This window comes from Branchiostoma lanceolatum, chromosome 2 (genome assembly GCF_035083965.1).
Source record: "Branchiostoma lanceolatum isolate klBraLanc5 chromosome 2, klBraLanc5.hap2, whole genome shotgun sequence".
In the NCBI taxonomy this organism is placed as follows: domain Eukaryota; kingdom Metazoa; phylum Chordata; class Leptocardii; order Amphioxiformes; family Branchiostomatidae; genus Branchiostoma; species Branchiostoma lanceolatum.
Window position 1 is genome coordinate 4,631,783 of NC_089723.1, and position 19,273 is coordinate 4,651,055.

General features: G+C 39.9%; 2 protein-coding genes across 3 annotated transcripts in view; both read left to right on the top strand.

The window, feature by feature from the left end:
- Window positions 1-19,075, top strand: part of LOC136427212 (ubiquitin-like modifier-activating enzyme 6) — a 63,191-nt gene extending 44,116 nt beyond the window's left edge. The window contains exons 32-36 of the mRNA XM_066415994.1: window positions 15,296-15,409; window positions 15,890-16,017; window positions 16,437-16,524; window positions 17,135-17,229; window positions 17,805-19,075. Coding sequence (XP_066272091.1) covers window positions 15,296-15,409; window positions 15,890-16,017; window positions 16,437-16,524; window positions 17,135-17,229; window positions 17,805-17,925 — 546 coding nt within the window. The 3' untranslated portion in view covers window positions 17,926-19,075. The remainder of the gene's footprint in view (window positions 1-15,295; window positions 15,410-15,889; window positions 16,018-16,436; window positions 16,525-17,134; window positions 17,230-17,804) is intronic.
- On the top strand, window positions 853-12,877 carry LOC136427210 (uncharacterized). Of its 2 annotated transcripts, XR_010754383.1 has the most exons (5): window positions 1,097-1,239; window positions 4,474-4,554; window positions 5,874-5,955; window positions 6,788-6,931; window positions 12,121-12,877. XR_010754383.1 is itself a non-coding variant. In XM_066415991.1 (4 exons), the coding sequence occupies exon 4, from the start codon at window positions 8,673-8,675 to the stop codon at window positions 10,842-10,844; it is 2,172 nt and encodes a 723-aa protein (XP_066272088.1). In that variant the 5' UTR covers window positions 853-1,239; window positions 4,474-4,554; window positions 5,874-5,955; window positions 6,788-8,672; the 3' UTR covers window positions 10,845-11,209. The 2 variants fall into 2 exon arrangements, 1 of the variants encoding a protein (XP_066272088.1); XM_066415991.1 differs by lacking the exon at window positions 12,121-12,877 and having other exon boundaries at window positions 853-1,239; window positions 6,788-11,209.
- Window positions 19,076-19,273: the final 198 nt, after the last annotated feature.

Here is a 19,273-nt window from a genome sequence, read left to right on the forward strand (position 1 = left end):
TGCCGCGGATTTACACACAAGAAAACGCGACTTCAGTCCAACATGGAAAATATGTGTCTAAACCGGGTCTCTAGCTCTATTTGTAGCCTGAACCTGAAAACTTCCTACGAGGGTATGGAATGTAGAATTTCGGCCAAAAAGGGCATAATTTCCAACAGCCAATCTTTAACATAATATTCAGATATCATTTCCATCTCAATGCGCCCAGACCTCTCACTTGAAAGTAGATAGTCTCTATTATATGATGTCCTTGATCAGACCAATTAGACTAACTACATGTGCGCCGGCTATACTATAGGGAATATAGGGAGAATATTTGCCTGGGGAGTTTGGCCACCGGAGGGTTTCATTGACAACATTTGAACTATTAACTTTTATACCGTGGACGACTCAACTGTTTTTTTTTGTCTAATTCTACAGTACTAGGAAGGCCTGGCGGAGGACTCGGTAGCAACGGGGTAAACAGGCCAAAATTATCGAAGACTGCGAAAGGATAGGCTACATAGGTAGCTGGAAACTTAGCTTAGTAATTTCCCAACATATAGACAGACATATGCCAAATGAGCTCTGCCAAATGAGATAGAAGGCCGGGTATACAGTTTAACTTACTCTCCAAGCAGAGGTTGGTGGGGAAGATTGTTACCTCCTTGTCACGATTTCCCCAATTTTCTGCCCGCAGGCCGTGTGTATAACGTTATGATAAGAAGGAAACAGTCTTCCCCCATCAACCAAGTCCTTGCCAAGGACTTGGTTGATGGGGGAAGACTGTTGCCTTCTTATCATATGCACACGGCCTGCGGGCCAAGTTGCATTATTCGGAGTACAAAAAAGTTACAACGCGGCAACGTGTCCACTTGTTTGCACACCGAAGTTTTGCTAGACTCCCCATGAATACAATGGAATAATCTAGTGAACTCTCGTTTCCAGAACTCTCTGTTTAATGTTAACGCGTTGTCAAGATTTCCCTTGCAGACTCAATATACTCTACTCGGACCCTCTGTCTTTCATATCTGAAGCTAAAACCAAGCGCTTAGACATGATGTCAGAGCAACTCCCTAGTTCTGTCATGTCAGTTGCGCGGAGTCTGGTCCTGAGAACGAGGATGACAGGATGACCCCCGACCTTTTACGTCATTGCGTGCCGCGGGAGGTGTGAAAACGGCACAGACAGGCACGGGCATGCAAGAGACGACGCCACGGGAAATACGGTTTTGCACGTTGTCAAAGCTACCATCTGACGGTAAGTAATTTGTTTTTCTCGTCACTTAAACCGAGGAGGTTTTATATAGACTTACTAAAACTTACTAAACGAATGCTACAGTACAACAGGAGTCAGTACGAAACGGGACAGGTCCTTATCCCCACATGGCGACATGAGCTATGAGTCGTATGAACTTTTGACCTGAAGTTTGTTTCTTTGAAGTTACCACATGTATCAAATAGATGAAAAATCTTCTCTAAACCCTTCTCCAGTTTTGTATTGAGTTAGTCGAGCAGATTGTAAATGTTTAATCTTGGTGCAACTGCAACATATACTTCTCGTGAACAGAATTTGTAAAAGCTTCCTGGGTCAGTGGGTGGTCAAAATCTGGTCAATGGTACAGCCTACAGCACATGATCATGAGTACATGGCCCTTCTCTCCAACTCCAAGCAGATGTTGGGCTCTCTCTGCGTTTTGTTGGGTTTTCTATTTTCTCCCGTTTTCTTTGTGTCGCCAACCCACATAGAATATCTAAAAACGGGACTAAATAGTATTTTGTCCCTTTTTTTGTATTGAAAGCCTGAGGAAAACTCCTAAAAACACGTCAAAAAACAACAGGGCCCAGATAATGAGATATTATTTTGGTTATCCCCTAAATGTCATTGGTTCCCAGATCATTTTTTAGCAGTTTTGTATGTACTTACTGTACATGTAATCATTATGATACCCTGGAAAGTAAAAGTTGACAGTTATGGAATAATCAGTGGACGTAAAAGTGAATAAAGGATTTTTGAATCTCCTTGATGATTATCAGCAAATTCTTTCACCTGATTTGCATAGGTCGTAAACCGACAAACAAAGGGAGACTTGCAGCTGGTGACAAATACCCTCAGTCACAGGGGATTAGCATTGGGTCCTGATAGGCACATGATACTATAGTCTCTGGACGGACTACAGACTTGTATTTGTAAAGCTAAGACCTGTAACAGAATACTAGTACCGTACCTAGACAAAGTAAGCCAATATTGGAAGTCAAAAACTGTAAAATCATACCACCAAAAGAACTATGTTGTATATATTGGAAATACATGTTTATGTAGATGATCAGCGCATTAAGTTATTTGAACTGTTACCAACAATATCCAGGTACTAAATGTCAAATAGTAGTAAGTGCATTTCAGATTGAGTCTAATCAACAATTCAACATGATGTCAAGCCGTGTCGACTACAGAAGGCCGTTTTTGCTTTTTTTTTATATACTGTACTACCAAGGGCTACTAGTGTATAAAAACAAGGAGGTTAAATATGTATATTTAACCTCCTTGATAAAAACAAGCAAAAATGCCTTTATTATGTAGTCGCCACGGCTACATTGTGCCATGACTGAGTAGCATCATTTATGGAACCAATATGTGAAGCATGTTAGATTCAACAAGCGAAAATGTACATGATACATGCATTTTCTACTTGGACGTGTTGGAACTTGAAGTAAGTGATCAAAGAAAATTGTAATACATCATTCTATTATTACTGACAATCAGTGACATATAATAAAAATCATCAGATAGCTAGCTAAAGACATAACCTCCCCCCCCCCCAAAAAAACAACACAAATATGGTGTACACACTCCCTCAACAAACGAGGAGACGAAGGTGCTTGTCACAATCTGGGGCAGGGAGGAAGTCCAGGCCAAACTCAGTAAAAGCCACCGCAAGATGGACATTTATCAGGCAAGAGAGGGATCGCCGAAAGCAATGCATTTTTAGCACGCATTCCAGCGGACCCACGACCAGGTCGCAAACAAAATCAAATCAAAAACCTCACGCAGGCGAACCGGAAGACCAAGGATCTCAACAAGTGCTTCAATCGGACTCGAATCACGGCGTAATTTAATCCACATGGCGAAAAGCAGGGTGAACGCAGAAATCTATCACGATATGATTACTTCTATCGCAAGGAGTTTTAATATTTGAAAATCTCCTTGGTTTGTTCCCAAATATTCTACTGTAGTTTTGTGTGAATATTTTCGGAATCACTGTATGGTAAAGTTTATGAAACAAAGAGTGGACCAAACCATAGCCTATATATGTCATAATAATGATTTGCATAGGTCGTAAAACAGGCAAACAAAGGCCCAATTTAACTGGGCCTTTGTTTGCCTGTTTTACGACATTTATACACAGGTTTTCTAGATGTCTGGACTGCAGATATCTGGCAGGCGACAGCTTTTTTCTGCGTCTAAACAGGAATTTCATGTCACTCTTAATGAGGATTTTTCCAGATATCTGGAAAATTTCAGGCAACACGTCCAAAGCGTTCGCCCGACAACTCAGCAGGAGTCCCCGACACCTTAAGCCCAAGTATAAACACAATGTGTCGGGTCCCAGATATCTGGAGAACAGGTTTCAGGCTTATTAGTAGACTTGTGGAGATCAAGTGACCCATTTTGATGTTAGCTATGGCAACTGTACCATAATCTATAAGGGAGTAAAGTAATTTTACAGTGCCTTACAAGCCAGGCTATGACGCATACATATGGCAAAAGGACAGAACACAGAGGAAACCATTTCTTATGGTTAAGTATTTAATATAAATAATCGGTAAAATCAGGCCAGGCAAAGATATCTTTGTGATTCTAACAAGTTAACAAATGTCATTGAAAGCACTATTGGAAGCAGACTTTTAGCTTGAAACACAAATTTATCATGATGTATCATGATGTATCACTACTGCATTCCAACTCCACAGGTGTCCTACAGCACTCCCTGTGGGTGTGTATAAATGCCTCCCGACATCTCTGTCCAGATGTCTGCTGATTTAGGAGATGTTGGGGAAAACTGTATAGATTGGGCCAAAGAGATCTTTGGCAGCTTGAGATAGATCCCAATCGGTCTTGGGAAGGACGCCTGGAAAAATTATTCTGTCCTGAGCTCCTTATTTGATTCACTGTTTCAAAATTCAAGTTGCTAGAGACTAGTAGAGTAACTGTTTTTTGTCATATACATTGTTTTCCTGTAGTTATTTCATGGTGCATTCTGTCACAAACCACTTTCTGCTAGATCAGCCTTACTAAGTTACTTGTACTTTTCTCTGGCTTAAATTGTTTTGAAAGTGCCCTTTAGTATTAGTAGGCTTTACACTTACAGCAGTATCACTAAGCAATGCGGTAAGATCTTAAGGTGTAAGGATGTTAACAAGGTTTTGTGTGTGAATTTCCTCCTTGATTATGATAACATCTAATGGCATTTCTTTTGCTATTTTTTTTTTCAAGATCCTCATCACTGGGAGGAGATGCTTTGCAGAAAGTTACCACGCCCCAGGGAGAGACTGCAAGACAATGTAGCTGGCCATGGTACGTAGCTGATCTTATTTGTTTGTTTGTTGCACATAACTGGTACTGTACAACACTTAAGGCCAAAATACACAAGTTTTGTACAGAAGGTACAGTAAGACTAGACTGAAAGGTCCACTCACACTAGTTACCGAAAATACTCTCCAAGCAAAGATGGCTGACGAAACATGGGGCAGAGGATCTTCTCCACTAAGCTCTGCTTGGAGAGTAACCGGATAGACCTTTTTTATTACTAGTATATGGGAAGTGGATCCTGAATTTTGATCAATTTACACTTGTTCCTTTCACTGTAGTACAATGTACTTCATATCGTAGTCTACTTCTCTAGCAGACTACAGCTTTTTGAAAAAGAAACGAGATGAAGGGTCAAGTCTACTACAGAACTACTACACCCTCCGAGGCTGTAGTACTACACTTCAGCAGAGGTTCTGCGAGACTTCTAACCGGGTTGACTACAGTGTTTGAAGGCAACGACCATAACAACCACGTTCGCGTGTTCCATTTTTGGTCATCTGCAGTCATTTACAAGTTTCTGCTGTAAAATCAAGCTGCCGTGCCCTTTTTCTGGGTATCTCGCAACAGGAAAAAAACCCTACCTTTTCACTAGTATAAAGCATGCTGAAATTTCGGCCTGCTATCGGCCAAAGGTCACAATATGTCATACTACTGGTCACCACAGTTTCATGGCTACCATGGAACAGCAGGTGTCCTGCTAGGCTAATCCTGAAGTCTACTAGTACTAGGAACTACAATGTGTGTAGTAATAGTAGTTTCAAAGAACAAGACAATTGGGCCTATGTAAACTTTATTCCACAGAGTACTTTCTGATTAGAATTCCATGCATGATACAGTACCATTTTTCAGTAATTGGAAACCCACTACATGAAAGTGTAGGACTCAAAGAGAGAGCGTCATTCTGATAAGATTCCAGCATTTCATGTGTAAGAGTCCTGGGGCCAGGAATTAACTATAAAGTCATGGTGGCTCTGTATTGTCTGTCGTTTGGCTCCTTGTATCTGCACCCAATGACCATGACCTACATGTAGATCAGCCTCACTTTTCTCTTGCTTGATTATTTTTGAATGTACCTTCACAGCAGGATAACATACTAAGCGACTTATGTGTGAGATCCTTAAGTATAAGGATGTACAAGGTTTTGTATGTGAATTACATTATTATTGTATCCATACATCACTAATGGAAGACAGGTCCGAGTGGAGCAGAAGAACCCATTGTCTCCCGAGATGACATCGCTGATGTCCTCGTTCAAGGATAAGGACAATATATAACATATGTTTTTTTCCCAATTTTTTTACCAGATCCTCATCGCTGGGAGAAGATGCCATGCAGACCATCACCATGCCCCAGGGAGAGACTAACTAGTCCAAGACAATTTATCTGGTATGTATACAGCTTCTCTGGTTAGCTTTTATCAATGACGCCAGTTACTCAGGCAATGGTAGAGCACAAGATTGTGCAGGAAAGGTTTACTTGCATTTCTACTAGTACTACACTGTATTGAAAAGGAAAAAAAAGGAAAATCTGGTCAATCGTTTTATTTTCAACACTGAGTTAATCTTTCTTCCATCAAAATGCATGTTGAGTCAGAAAAAAATCACTTTTGTGTTTTCATCAGCTCAATTTGGGGACAAGAGTAAAGAATGATCTACTTTAAGGGCTTCACAGCAAGGAAAACCATATTAACGTCTACAAGCATGCATTTGGTAGACAACATAAATGTTCTACAGTTGAATGATATAAAATAAAACAGAACCATCTTAGTTTGTCAGATCGTAGTGTGTAAAGAAAATCACATTTTTCCGAAATAAAAAAAGTGCCCTACAGCCACACACTTTAAAAAATAGGAACCCAAACTTTGCAAGAGTTCATCCGATAGCTCTTTTTCTCTCAGGCACATCCCCATACATGTAAGACTATAACACCCCCATCGTTATTGACAGATGGGGATATCAAACTTGACATCTACATGAGTCCTTGTCGTAAAAAGTACTTTTAGGTACATGTGAAGCTCATCAGATGATCCAGATTATCATAAAGATTTGCATAGTCAAAGAGGAAGTTTTATTATAGCTTTCTGTTTAACATGTGCCATACCTTATACGTTATAGAGTCTTATAGTTGTCTTCGTGGAACATGATACAAAATCAGTTTGAAAGATGTATGGGTCCAATAATTAACCTTATCTTTGTATTGCATTTACTATGGATTCTAGACTACCAGCCACTCCAGGAAGAGTCATTTCAAGCTCCCCTACAAACCGAAACCGCCATGGGGATTCTCCTGTCAAGCAACCAAGCTCACCTGACACAAGGCCCATGGACTTGGCATTCTCTAAAGGAGTTTTCCCTCAGCCAATGTATGATTTTCTTACGATCCTAACACTGTGTCAGACTAGGGAAAGTCAAATCCAAATGAGAGTTCTGGTTCGGCTGATAATAATTTTCTGTATCCAAAGACATAATCGTATTTGCAAATTGACATTTGAACCTGGTGTGTGTGTGTGTGCTTGTATTGGTGCATATGTGTGTCTTAGTGTGTTTGCATGTGTGCGTGAGATGTGCTTGTGTTGTTGTGTGTGTTTGCTTGCATGCATGTGTGTGTATGAAAATGTCTTTACACCAGTCCATAGTTGTGAATTAAATGCACCTTTTGTGTGTCCAGTCTTGAAGTGTATGTTCTTGTGTATATGTAAGTCTATGCACCAGTCCATAGTTGTGAATTAAATGCACCTTTTGTGTGTCCAGTCTTAAAGTGTCTGTGCTTGTTTACATGTAAGTCAATGCACCAGTCCATAGTTGTGAATTAAATGCACCTTTTGTGTGTTCAGTCTTGAAATGTTTGTTCTTGTGTACATGGCCGGTATGTAAGTCCTCCCACCTGTCCATAGGTTTGCACATGCACATTATCTGTTTGTACATGTCGGTATGCGCGAGTGTGTCTTAAAGAGTGTGTGTGTGTGAAATATGTTTGTGTTATTGTTTGTGTTTGTTTCAAACTTTGTGAAAATGAATATGCACCAGTCCATAGTTGTGAATTAAATATTAATGCACCTTTTATGTGTCCAGTCTTGAAGTGTTTGTTCTTGTGTGTATGTAAGTCCTCCCAGCTGTCCATAGGTTTGCACGTGCACATTATCTGTTTGTATGTGTTGGTGTGTGTGAGTGTGTGTTAGAGAGCGTGTGTGTGTGACATGTGCGTGTGTTATTGTTTGTATTTGTTTGTGCATACATGTGTGTGTGTGTGTTTGTTTGTGAAAATGTATATGCACCAGTCCATAGTTGTGAATTAAGTGCACCTTTTGTGTCAAGTCTTGAAGTGTATGTTCTTGTTTACATGTAAGTCTATGCACCAGTCCATAGTTGTGAATTAAATGCACCTTTTGTGAGTCCAGTCTTGAAGTGTTTGTTCTTGTTTACATGTAAGTCAATGCACCAGTCCATAGTTGTGAATTAAATGCATCTTTTGTGTGTCCAGTCTTGAAATGTTTGTTCTTGTGTGTATGTAAGTCCTCCCACCTGTCCATAGGTTTGCACGTGCGCATTATCTGTAAGTATGTGTTGGTGTGTGTGAGTGTGTGTTAAAGAGCGTGTGTGTGTGTGTGTGAGATATGCGTGTGTTATTGTTTGTATTTGTTTGTGCATGCGTGTGTGTGTGCGTGTGTGTGTTTGTAAAAATGTATATGCACCAGTCCATTGTTGTGAATAAAATGCACCTTTTGTGTCCAGTCTTGAAGTGTATGTTCTTGTTTAAATGTAAGTCTATGCACCAGTCCATAATTGTGAATTAAATGCACCTTTTGTGTGTCCATGCAGTCTTGAAGTGTCTGTTCTTGTTTACATGTAAGTCTATGCACCAGACCTACTTGTGAATTAAATGCACCTTTTGTGTGTCCAGTCTTGAAGTAAATGTTCTTGTTTACATGTATTAGTCTATGCACCAGACCTACTCGTGAATTAAGTGCACCTTTTGTGTGTCCAGTCTTGAAGTAAATGTTCTTGTTTACATGTAAGTCTATGCACCAGTCCATAGTTGTGAATTAAATGCACCTTTTGTGTGTCCAGTCTTGAAGCGTTTGTTGTTGTTTACACTGTAAGTCTATGCACCAGTCCATAGTCCCCCCCCCCCAAATAAATGGAACAAAATCGCTGCAGGAAAAACTGCAACGGAGGCTAGTGTTTGGCGTTCTATACTCTGCACTAATTCTGCTCTTTCCCCCTGCAGACAGAGAGGTGTTTGGCGTTCTGTACTCTGTACTGATTCTGATATTTCCCCCTGAAGACAGAGAGGTGTTTGGTGTTCTATACTCTGTACTGATTCTGATATTTCCCCCTGAAGACAGAGAGGTGTTTGGCGTTCTGTACTCTGTACTGATTCTGATATTTCCCCCTGAAGACAGAGAGGTGTTTGGCGTTCCATACTCTGTACTGATTCTGCTCTTTCTCCCTGAAGACAGAGAGGTGTTTGGCGTTCTGTACTCTGTACTGATTCTGATATTTCCCCCTGAAGACAGAGAGGTGTTTGGCGTTCCATACTCTGTACTGATTCTGCTCTTTCTCCCTGAAGACAGAGAGGTGTTTGGCGTTCTGTACTCTGTACTGATTCTGATATTTCCCCCTGAAGACAGAGAGGTGTTTGGCGTTCCATACTCTGTACTGATTCTGCTCTTTCTCCCTGAAGACAGAGAGGTGATTGGCGTTCTGTACTCTGTACTGATTCTGATATTTCCTCCTGAAGACAGAGAGGTGTTTGGCGTTCTATACTCTGTACTGATTCTGATATTTCTCCCTGAAGGCAGAGAGGTGTTTGGTGTTCTATACTCTGTACTGATTCTGCTCTTTCTCCCTGAAGACAGAGAGGTGTTTGGCGTTCTGTACTCTGTACTGATTCTGATATTTCTTCCTGAAGGCAGAGAGGTGTTTGGCGTTCCATACTCTGTACTGATTCTGCTCTTTCTCCCTGAAGACAGAGAGGTGATTGGCGTTCTGTACTCTGTACTGATTCTGATATTTCTCCCTGAAGGCAGAGAGGTGTTTGGCGTTCCATACTCTGTACTGATTCTGCTCTTTCTCCCTGAAGACAGAGAGGTGTTTGGCGTTCTATACTCTGTACTGATTCTGATATTTCTCCCTGAAGACAGAGAGGTGTTTGGCGTTCTGTACTCTGTACTGATTCTGATATTTCCCCCTGAAGACAGAGAGGTGTTCGGCGTTGTATACTCTGTACTGATTCTGATATTTCTCCCTGAAGATAGAGAGGTGTTTGGCGTTCTGTACTCTAAACTGATTCTGCTCTTTCCCCCTGAAGGCAGAGAGTTGTTTGGCGTTCCATACTCTGTACTGATTCTGATATTTCCTCCTGAAGACAGAGAGGTGTTTGGCGTTCCATACTCTGTACTGATTCTGCTCTTTCTCCCTGAAGACAGAGAGGTGTTTGGCGTTCTGTACTCTGTACTGATTCTGATATTTCCCCCTGAAGACAGAGAGGTGTTTGGCGTTCCATACTCTGTACTGATTCTGCTCTTTCCCCCTGAAGACAGAGAGGTGTTTGGCGTTCTGTACTCTGTACTGATTCTGATATTTCCCCCTGAAGACAGAGAGGTGTTTGGCGTTCCATACTCTGTACTGATTCTGCTCTTTCTCCCTGAAGACAGAGAGGTGTTTGGCGTTCTGTACTCTGTACTGATTCTGATATTTCCTCCTGAAGACAGAGAGGTGTTTGGCGTTCCATACTCTGTACTGATTCTGCTCTTTCTCCCTGAAGACAGAGAGGTGTTTGGCGTTCTGTACTCTGTACTGATTCTGATATTTCTTCCTGAAGGCAGAGAGGTGTTTGGTGTTCTATACTCTGTACTGATTCTGCTCTTTCTCCCTGAAGACAGAGAGGTGTTTGGCATTCTGTACTCTATACTGATTCTGATATTTCCCCCTGAAGACAGAGAGGTGTTTGGCGTTCTATACTCTGTACTGATTCTGCTCTTTCTCCCTGAAGACAGAGAGGTGTTTGGCGTTCTGTACTCTGTACTGATTCTGATATTTCCCCCTGAAGACAGAGAGGTGTTTGGCGTTCTATACTCTGTACTGATTCTGCTCTTTCCCCCTGACGACAGAGAGGTGTTTGACATTCCATACTCTGTACTGATTCTGATATTTCCTCCTGAAGACAGAGAGGTGTTTGGCGTTCCATACTCTGTACTGATTCTGATATTTCCCCCTGAAGACAGAGGTGTTTGGCGTTCTGTACTCTGTACTGATTCTGCTCTTTTCCCCTGACGACAGAGAGGTGTTTGGCGTTCCATACTCTGTACTGATTCTGATATTTCCTCCTGAAGACAGAGAGGTTTTTGGCGTTCTATACTCTGTACTGATTCTGATATTTCCCCCTGAAGACAGAGAGGTGTTTGGCGTTCTATACTCTGTACTGATTCTGATATTTCTCCCTGAAGATAGAGAGGTGTTTGGCGTTCTGTACTCTAAACTGATTCTGCTCTTTCCCCCTGAAGGCAGAGAGTTGTTTGGCGTTCCATACTCTGTACTGATTCTGATATTTCCTCCTGAAGACAGAGAGGTGTTTGGCGTTCCATACTCTGTACTGATTCTGATATTTCTCCCTGAAGGCAGAGAGGTGTTTGGCGTTCCATACTGATTCTGCTCTTTCTCCCCGAAGACAGAGAGGTGTTTGATGTTCCATACTCTGTACTGATTCTGATATTTCTCCTTGAAGACAGAGGTTTTTGGCGTTCCATACTATGTACTGATTCTGCTCTTTCTCCCTGAAGACAGGTTTTTGGCATTCCATACTAGTATGTACTGATTCTGCTCTTTTCCCCTGAAGACAGAGAGGTGTTTGCTGTTCCATACTCTGTACTGATTCTGCTCTTTCTCCCTAAAAACACAGCGGTGTTTGGCGTTCCATACTCTGTACTAATTCTGCTCTTTCCCCCTATAGACGGAGAGGTGTTTGGCGTTTTATACTCTACTTATTCTGCTCTTTCTCCCTGAAGACAGAGAGTTGTTTGGCGTTCTATACTCTGTATTGATTCTGATATTTCTCCCTGAAAACAGAGAGGTGTTTGGCGTTCTATACTCTGTACTGATTCTAGATCTGCTCTTTCCCCCTTAAGACAGAGAGGTGTTTGGCTGTCAGTACTCTGTACAGATGCAACTCCTTTTCCCCTGAAGACAGTGGTGTTTGGATGCTGTACATGACTGTTTTTCCCCAGAAGACAGAGATACACCTGATGTGTATTCGTATACATGTATAGGATATATTATGTGTGTTTGTGTGTGTGTGTGTGTTTGTGCGTTTTTATATAATCACATAAGTGTCTTTCCACCTGTCCATAGTCGAGAATAAAATGCACAATATGTGTTTTGCTTTGTCCTACACTGTCTTCACACCTGTCCATAATTGTGAATTAATTGCACTTATGTGTTTGTCTTCGTTGGGGGTTAGGGGGCTCTGGGTAGTGATAGCTTAGCAGCTGCACTCAAGACTCTTTAAGAGTGGCTAAGCACACGGTTCCTTCTGCTCTACTCTTCACCATAGGGTGTGTAGCATACAGGTTCCTCCCATCCCCTAAAGCCTCTCACGTTCTGGCTCCTCGTTGCCAACCCCTGGTCAACGGTTTCAGCTGGCCGGCCAAACGACGTGAGGGGGTGGTGTTGACATCTTGCAGTGCCAAGCAGTACTTCCAGTGACAAGCAAAGGTTGGAGGGAGAATTGCTACCTTCTTCTGATTGGTACATTTGGAAATCAAAGGGTGTACCATTCAGAAAAAAAGGGAACATTTTCTCCCTACAACCTCTACTTGAAGAGTGAAGAGGTTATCATCACTCATCATCATTTTAAGTACAAATCCAGTCCAATTTAGTCTTTTTATGAAATTGAGATGTTGGCTGCTGTTCCCTAAATACACTTTAGCAGACACTTATGTGAAGCTTCAGGTCTAAATGCAATGAGGTAGGCAAGAAGCAGACAGTTCTATTTGACATCTAGCTCATCATAATACATGTGACTGCAAAGCTGATGAATGTGTATGATAACTCTGTCACAAGTTATATACTGTATCTGATGTCTATGTGATATACCAATTCACCTTATCTGGGCCATCCAAACCTTTTCAGCCAGCCAAGTAGATATGAATGTCCAGAAGCGTTGAATGCTGTTTGTATTGTTCCACAAAACATGCTGAACACAAACATAGGCAAACTGCTGAATACTGATGCACAAAGGGAGGTATATTGGTTGTTATTGAAAAATGTATAAATAAAAAGTACTCAATAAAACTTCACATCCTCTGTTACGCCTGTGCCGGACTTTCCTTTAGTAAACGTTTGATCTGTTTACCAGCAATAGCCTTGAAATTCAAAGTTATTTATAATTATGAAGTTTGCATTTGATATACAGATAAGGCATGTGTTAGATATTACACCTAAAATTGTCTCTGCTTAAGTGCATTCTTTTTAATTTGGTCCTTCACACTTTGCACTTAGTTTTTCAATCATGATTTATTTATGATAGATGTATGTAATATCTTGGGTCAGAGTAAAAGTTAGGTCTGTTAACAGGTAATGCACATCTGAAGTAGAGGTATCAGAGTGACATAACGGTTCTGGGAGACACCTTAAATGTACTAGCTTGTCTCCCTGAACTCTGATACCGCCCTACTATTTTTTATTCAGAAAGTGAGCTATGTAATTAGGGTAGTCCACCTAGAGAATTGATTTTGAGTCGGGAACCACGTAGAATTGAATGACAATCACAAGTTTTACTTAAGACATCCTGCACAAAATAATTTGGTGCCTTGTGACAAGACTACGGCATGCAACAGGTAATTTGATATTATTATGAACTTCGAGGCTCTAGCAATATTTGGGTAACTTGTAAGGTCCTGAAACCATACAGGTGATGTTTCGACCGCCATGGCAATCGATTAGATAAATCCTCTGCAGTAATCTTTGCAGACCAGGTAAAAACGTATGAGCAGACACCTGTGCGGCATTACAATGTGAACCAGTCAATGTGAATTGCCTTGAAGAAGGTGACAGATGGTCACCGAAACGTCGATGGAATAAATCTATTGCTTGTGTAAAAAAAAATAGTCTTTTTATTCTGTGACTTACCAGCCTAATGAAACTTTTCATGGATGTGAGCAGATACACGTAACACATTCTGTGTGATGCTTCAGGCCAAGGCAATACATCTCGTGAGTGGTTACTGGTTTTCATAAAGTTTCGGGACAAATCATTTTTGGTTCAACTCTGGGACCAAGTTTGCATGCAGAGTAAGTACACTGTGACTTTGCAATAGATGGGTATGTAAGTATTTGATTTCGGACTAAACAAGTAGTGAGAAGTTAAGATAAGTTTTTAAGCAACTTAAAAAATTCGCATTCTGTGTTGAGGAACATTAGATATTATAATAAACATTAAAAATCGCACTCATATATCCAATGAACGGAGACTGGTGTCATATGCCTAACTAGTCTGTTGTCCGTGCGCTCCAATGGCCAATACACATCCCAGTTTTGAAGGTGTCGTAAAGGTGTGAAGTGAACAAGGTGTTAATGAGGCCCCCATAGAGTTAATCCTCGCACGACCGTGTTTTAGGGCCCGACCGTGTTTTAACTGAAGACCGTATTTTAACTGAAGACCGTACTTTAACTATCGACCGTATTTTAACTGAAGACCGTACTTTAACTGTCGACCGTATTTTAACTAAAGACCGTACTTTAACTAAAGACCGTATTTTAACTCAAGACCGTATTTTAACTCAAGACCGTATTTTAACTCAAGACCGTATTTTAACTAAAGACCGTGTTTTAACTAAAGACCGTGTTTTAACTAACTGACGACCGTGTTTTAACTGACGACCGTGTTTTAACTGACGACCGTGTTTTAACTGACGACCGTGTCGATACGGACGCGAGCGTTAAAACACGTGCAATATTCCGACGGTTACATGTCTTGTCGTCGACCTGGTAAATATTATCTTAGGCCGTCAACTTCACTTAATCCGAAGAATGGTGAAATGTTCAAGATAATTTTGTCTTGCCACCTTTCTTCATCAAAGTCCCAAAAGTGTTTTCCTGAGTGCAAGAAAACAAGTTAATTGTAAATTGCAAATATCAATGCAGGGCTCGAAATACTGGGTGCATGTGCACCTGTGTGCACCCAAAATTGGAGCTGTGCTCCTAATTTTTTACTGTGGGTGCACCTAGATATTTTTGTAGGCTATAGGATAAGGGTACTATATATTGTACACTAAGTACATGTATATAGAATATTCCTGAAATGTAAATATTAGAAAAAGTAATATAACCTTTTTGTTTAATGTATCACTTGTTTGAGATTTTAAAGTTAGCTATAGAATTACTGATTGAAGTTATTAAGAGCGTTAAACTTTGTAATTATGTTTTTTCTGACACTCAATTTTATTCTAGTTGGTGCACCCAAAATTCCTTCTGTGCACCTAATTTTTTGGGTTGGGTGCACCAGTGCACCTATTTCCAAAAATGAATTTCGAGCCCTGCAATGTAAATCTGAATATTGAATGATGGTTAGTACTCATCATTTCCCCATTTTAAGATACTAAACTTTGATGTTGCACCTTAAGCTTTAAGTTAATATGTGTATTATCTATTAAAGATATCAAATGCATGGCTGTTTGCATATAGTACATGTATCTGATATCTCCTGTATTTCTATCTGTTCCTTCTTAGAACCTTCGTGCCAGAATGTACAGTATAGAGGAGGCAGACCGGTTGAAGACCAAGCGTATCGCTGGCCGGATTGTGCCAGCCATCGCCACCACAACTGCTGCTGTAGCAGGACTGGTCAGTTTTTGTAAAAGTTTTCTGCATGTAAATGTACATCAGAGAAATGATAGATTATTGTAGTTTTCTTGCAGTTATTGTAGTCTGCTCCTTTGGTTTCCAGAAGCCAAAAGAAGAAGAGGCTGTCCATATCTTACATTAAAGAAACTTATCAAGTCTAAAACTTATTGAAGTGGAAAAGACCTTACTGACAAGATGTACATGTATCATAGAGAATACTGGAAGCTGAACTTTGTGTTTCCTTCAACTTGATAAAGAGTAAGAAATATGATGATGATTGTGTTTTAGTCTACACATTTTGATCATATTGTTTAATGTGCAGTTAACGATATCCCCCATATATTATTATAAGACACAATCATATAATACATATGGAAAAGGAAATGGCAAAGCATGACAGAATAATAGCCATGGATATTTTGAATACGTTTTGTTTTTATGGAAATGATGTTGATGTTTCAACTTTTTGTGTTTTTACAGGTTTCCATAGAGCTTGTGAAGGTGGTTCTGGGCTCCCCACTAGAACACTACAGGAACTGTTTCCTAAACCTGGCCCTGCCTGTCATGGTCTTCTCAGAACCTGCACCGCCAGAGACGTCTGTCATCAGGTGGGTAGAGAAGTACATTCAAGTAGTACTGCTAAAAGTATATTGAGTTTAACTGTAACATTTTTAGGGCACTTTATTTTTAGCTTCTAGCACTTTTACTTCCTCCAGCCAAATCTACAAATCATGCACAGGGACAATATAAGGATGTCCATTACTACTTAGAAATATTACGTCCTTTCTCAATAAACCAAAGTTGCCAAAAGTCACAAGGCTTGAAATCCAACGGTTTCTTGGTAGGAAATGGTCAATATAAGATATTGTCTTCAAATTGTATCAGACCTTAATGTGTAGCTCACATGGTTGTCTCTTTTATTCTTCATTCTCCTTGTTGTGGATTTAACCATTCACCACATTCGTTTTGGTTGCCACATCAGTCAGTAAGGTGCAATGATATATTAATGTTGTTCCCCTATATATAGGGAAGGCCTGTCCATCACCCTGTGGGACAAGTGGGACGTCCATGGCAACAAGGACTTCACCCTGAAACAGTTCCTAGGGTACTTTAAGGTAAGGACCGTAACATTGAGATTATCCTTCTTAAACAAGTTTAAACTGTAATTGAGCTATCCTGACTGTTATATAGATTTTGATATTTACTCAACAATAGAGTAAGATCTCACATGATCTCTTCTAAGAGACAGCATATATACAAGAAGATCATTAGAGCAATGCTTGGGGTACTGAAAGGTACATGTAAAGACAGTAACAAGCAGCATGCAAGCCTGATTGTTTTAGATAGAGAATTGATAATTACTGAATAAGATCTCACATGATTTGAGAGACAGCATATACAAGTAAGAGCATTGGAACAATTGGTAAGGACAGTAACAAGTAGCAAACCTGACTTGTTCTAGAGAGCCAGGTGTTAACTTAGTATTTCAAGAGACATAAGGGAAAATGGCTAACTTAGTAAGATTTGCAGGGCTCTTGATAGTCTACATTGGGATAAAGCACTGTTTTGTGCTCTCTTAACAATTAGGTTAAACTCTTAGAACAGTACTTCAAACTTGTACATGTCAATCATCTATTTGTTGTTTGAAAGCGAAAAATCCTTAGTTTGTTGTTCTGTGTATTCTTAGATGGCTATACTACACAGTGTTCCCTTCCTATTTTTCAGGAGAAACATGGCTTTGAAGCCACCATGGTTGTGTATGGAGTGAAGATGGTGTATGTTCCCATCATGCCTGGGCACAAGAAAAGACTACCACAGACGTAGGTTCCCTTTCTTTAGTAGTTATTTTTAAGATTGGTAAAAGTACAGTGTATTGTGTAACTCATCCTTTTCTTTCTTGTTGCACCCATGTGTAGATATTGTAGAGCACAGACACATGTTTTTTTTTAGATTACAATGAAAAAAAAATAACATTTACTAAAATTAACATAATTCCGCCACTCTGAAAAAATACATCTAAAGAGATCTCCAACGCAACATATCCCAATATAATTGTACTCCAGACCTGTATGTCTAAACTGTGCTGCACTGATGGTGATGGCTCGTTCCCCGTAGTCGAGGATCAGTGGGAAGGGGTTGAGCAGGCCCTCTGGTGGCTGAACAGTCCTATCCTGGAGTGGCATGCTCGCCCGCATCGCTCGCAGATGAACTGGGCCTGGGTTGGTGGGTTTGGGGCGGATGCCTTTCTCCTCTTTTGGCTCTCCTCTGCATGTTACCTTCTTCTGGACTAGAGATCTCTCAAAACACACTGTCTTTCAAAGTGGCTGATATATGTAACCTAGCGCAAGAATGTTTATGAGTTAACCTAACTGAATACCATGTATGTTTATTTCAGGATGGTTAAACTGATCAAACCTGGTGCTGAGAAGAAATATGTGGACTTGACGGTTTCCTTCGAAGGAGAAGACGGAGAAGACATCCCTGGCCCACCTGTACGCTACTTCTTCCATCTTTAAGATGGCATTCTTATCCACACAACTTAAGTCACTCAGTGTCTTGGAGATACTAAGACGCTGTATGGTAATATTTGATTTCAATGTGTCGCTGAAAAACACTCAGTTAAACTGGTCTTAAAACCCACGCATATCTGATTTTATTATGACATCTTCTGGAAATGCTAAGAGAAAACATTGTAGTGACAAATGTGCTAGGGGGACACAATAGGTTGGAATAGTCTATTTGCGGATGAAGCAAAGTTAGTTTTTTTTTGGTATCTTCTTGGTTGATTGATACGTATTATTTTTTGTATGATTGTATGATCGTGTAACAAAATTGTTATTGGAACAGCACAAAGACAAAGTGTAAGCTAGCTGTACTACAGTTAAGTGTGGTGAGAAGAACTATTGTCCAGTGGGACAAAATTGATAGCCAAGAACTGCTTGAAATATACTTGCACAAGGGTAGCAAGGACAGATTTTCATGTTGTAAGCTTTGTCGCAAATGTATACTTGTATCAAATAGGTCTTCTTCTCAGATGAAGTATGAATGCTCTAAAGATATTTTCTTTAAGTAAATTTAGTCTTTTGTTTTGCTTTTTTCCAAGCTTTTATCAAAGGTACAAATATCGAAACTGTACTTTTAAGTTTTGTCTTGAATACACCAAACTTAGAACCTTTTGCAAATGTTTGAATTTTAAGCATATGCTGGTATGTAAACTACTTTTGTTCTCACAGCACACAGCTTTAACAGAGCTATTCTATTACACTGTCAATTATAGACATTTAAATCAAAGTCGATGCACTTTTTCATTTTCGTCTTTTTGCGAGTTCGCTCTCTCACTGCAACAAATGTAAGAAAATCAGGAAAGCAATCGGGTAAGTTTTAGTAACGATATCAATACATAACTATATCAAAATTAGAGTTGATTCTATCATTTGTAACTGGAAGAGGAAAATGTCTGGACTTTATATTTTTGGTTGTGTTGTGACGCTGAATATGTAACTGTTATGACACGGACAAGACAAAGATTTTGTGACACTAATCAGTGTAGAGGGTTGGACATGATGCACAAGAGATGATATAGCATAACTATGTACTTGATATTGTCAAAGAGAAAACAATATTTAATAAAAATCAAGAATGATACCAGTAAAAACATGATGTCAATGCCTGTGTGAGAATATTTTTGACTCAAGAATAGCATACTTTTGAAAAGTTTATATATATATATATATGCTATATATATATATGTATATATAGCATTTGATGTGATAAACTTTAGATATGCAATACACATAATTTCTACCCAAAATGCAGCAGCATATAAATACATCTCTTAACATTTGACAGTTCATATTTTTTTTA

Bases quoted from the DNA above. Each gene is read 5' to 3' on its own strand.
- LOC136427210 (XM_066415991.1), top strand. From the start codon at position 8,673: ATGCACCAGTCCATAGTCCCCCCCCCCCAAATAAATGGAACAAAATCG.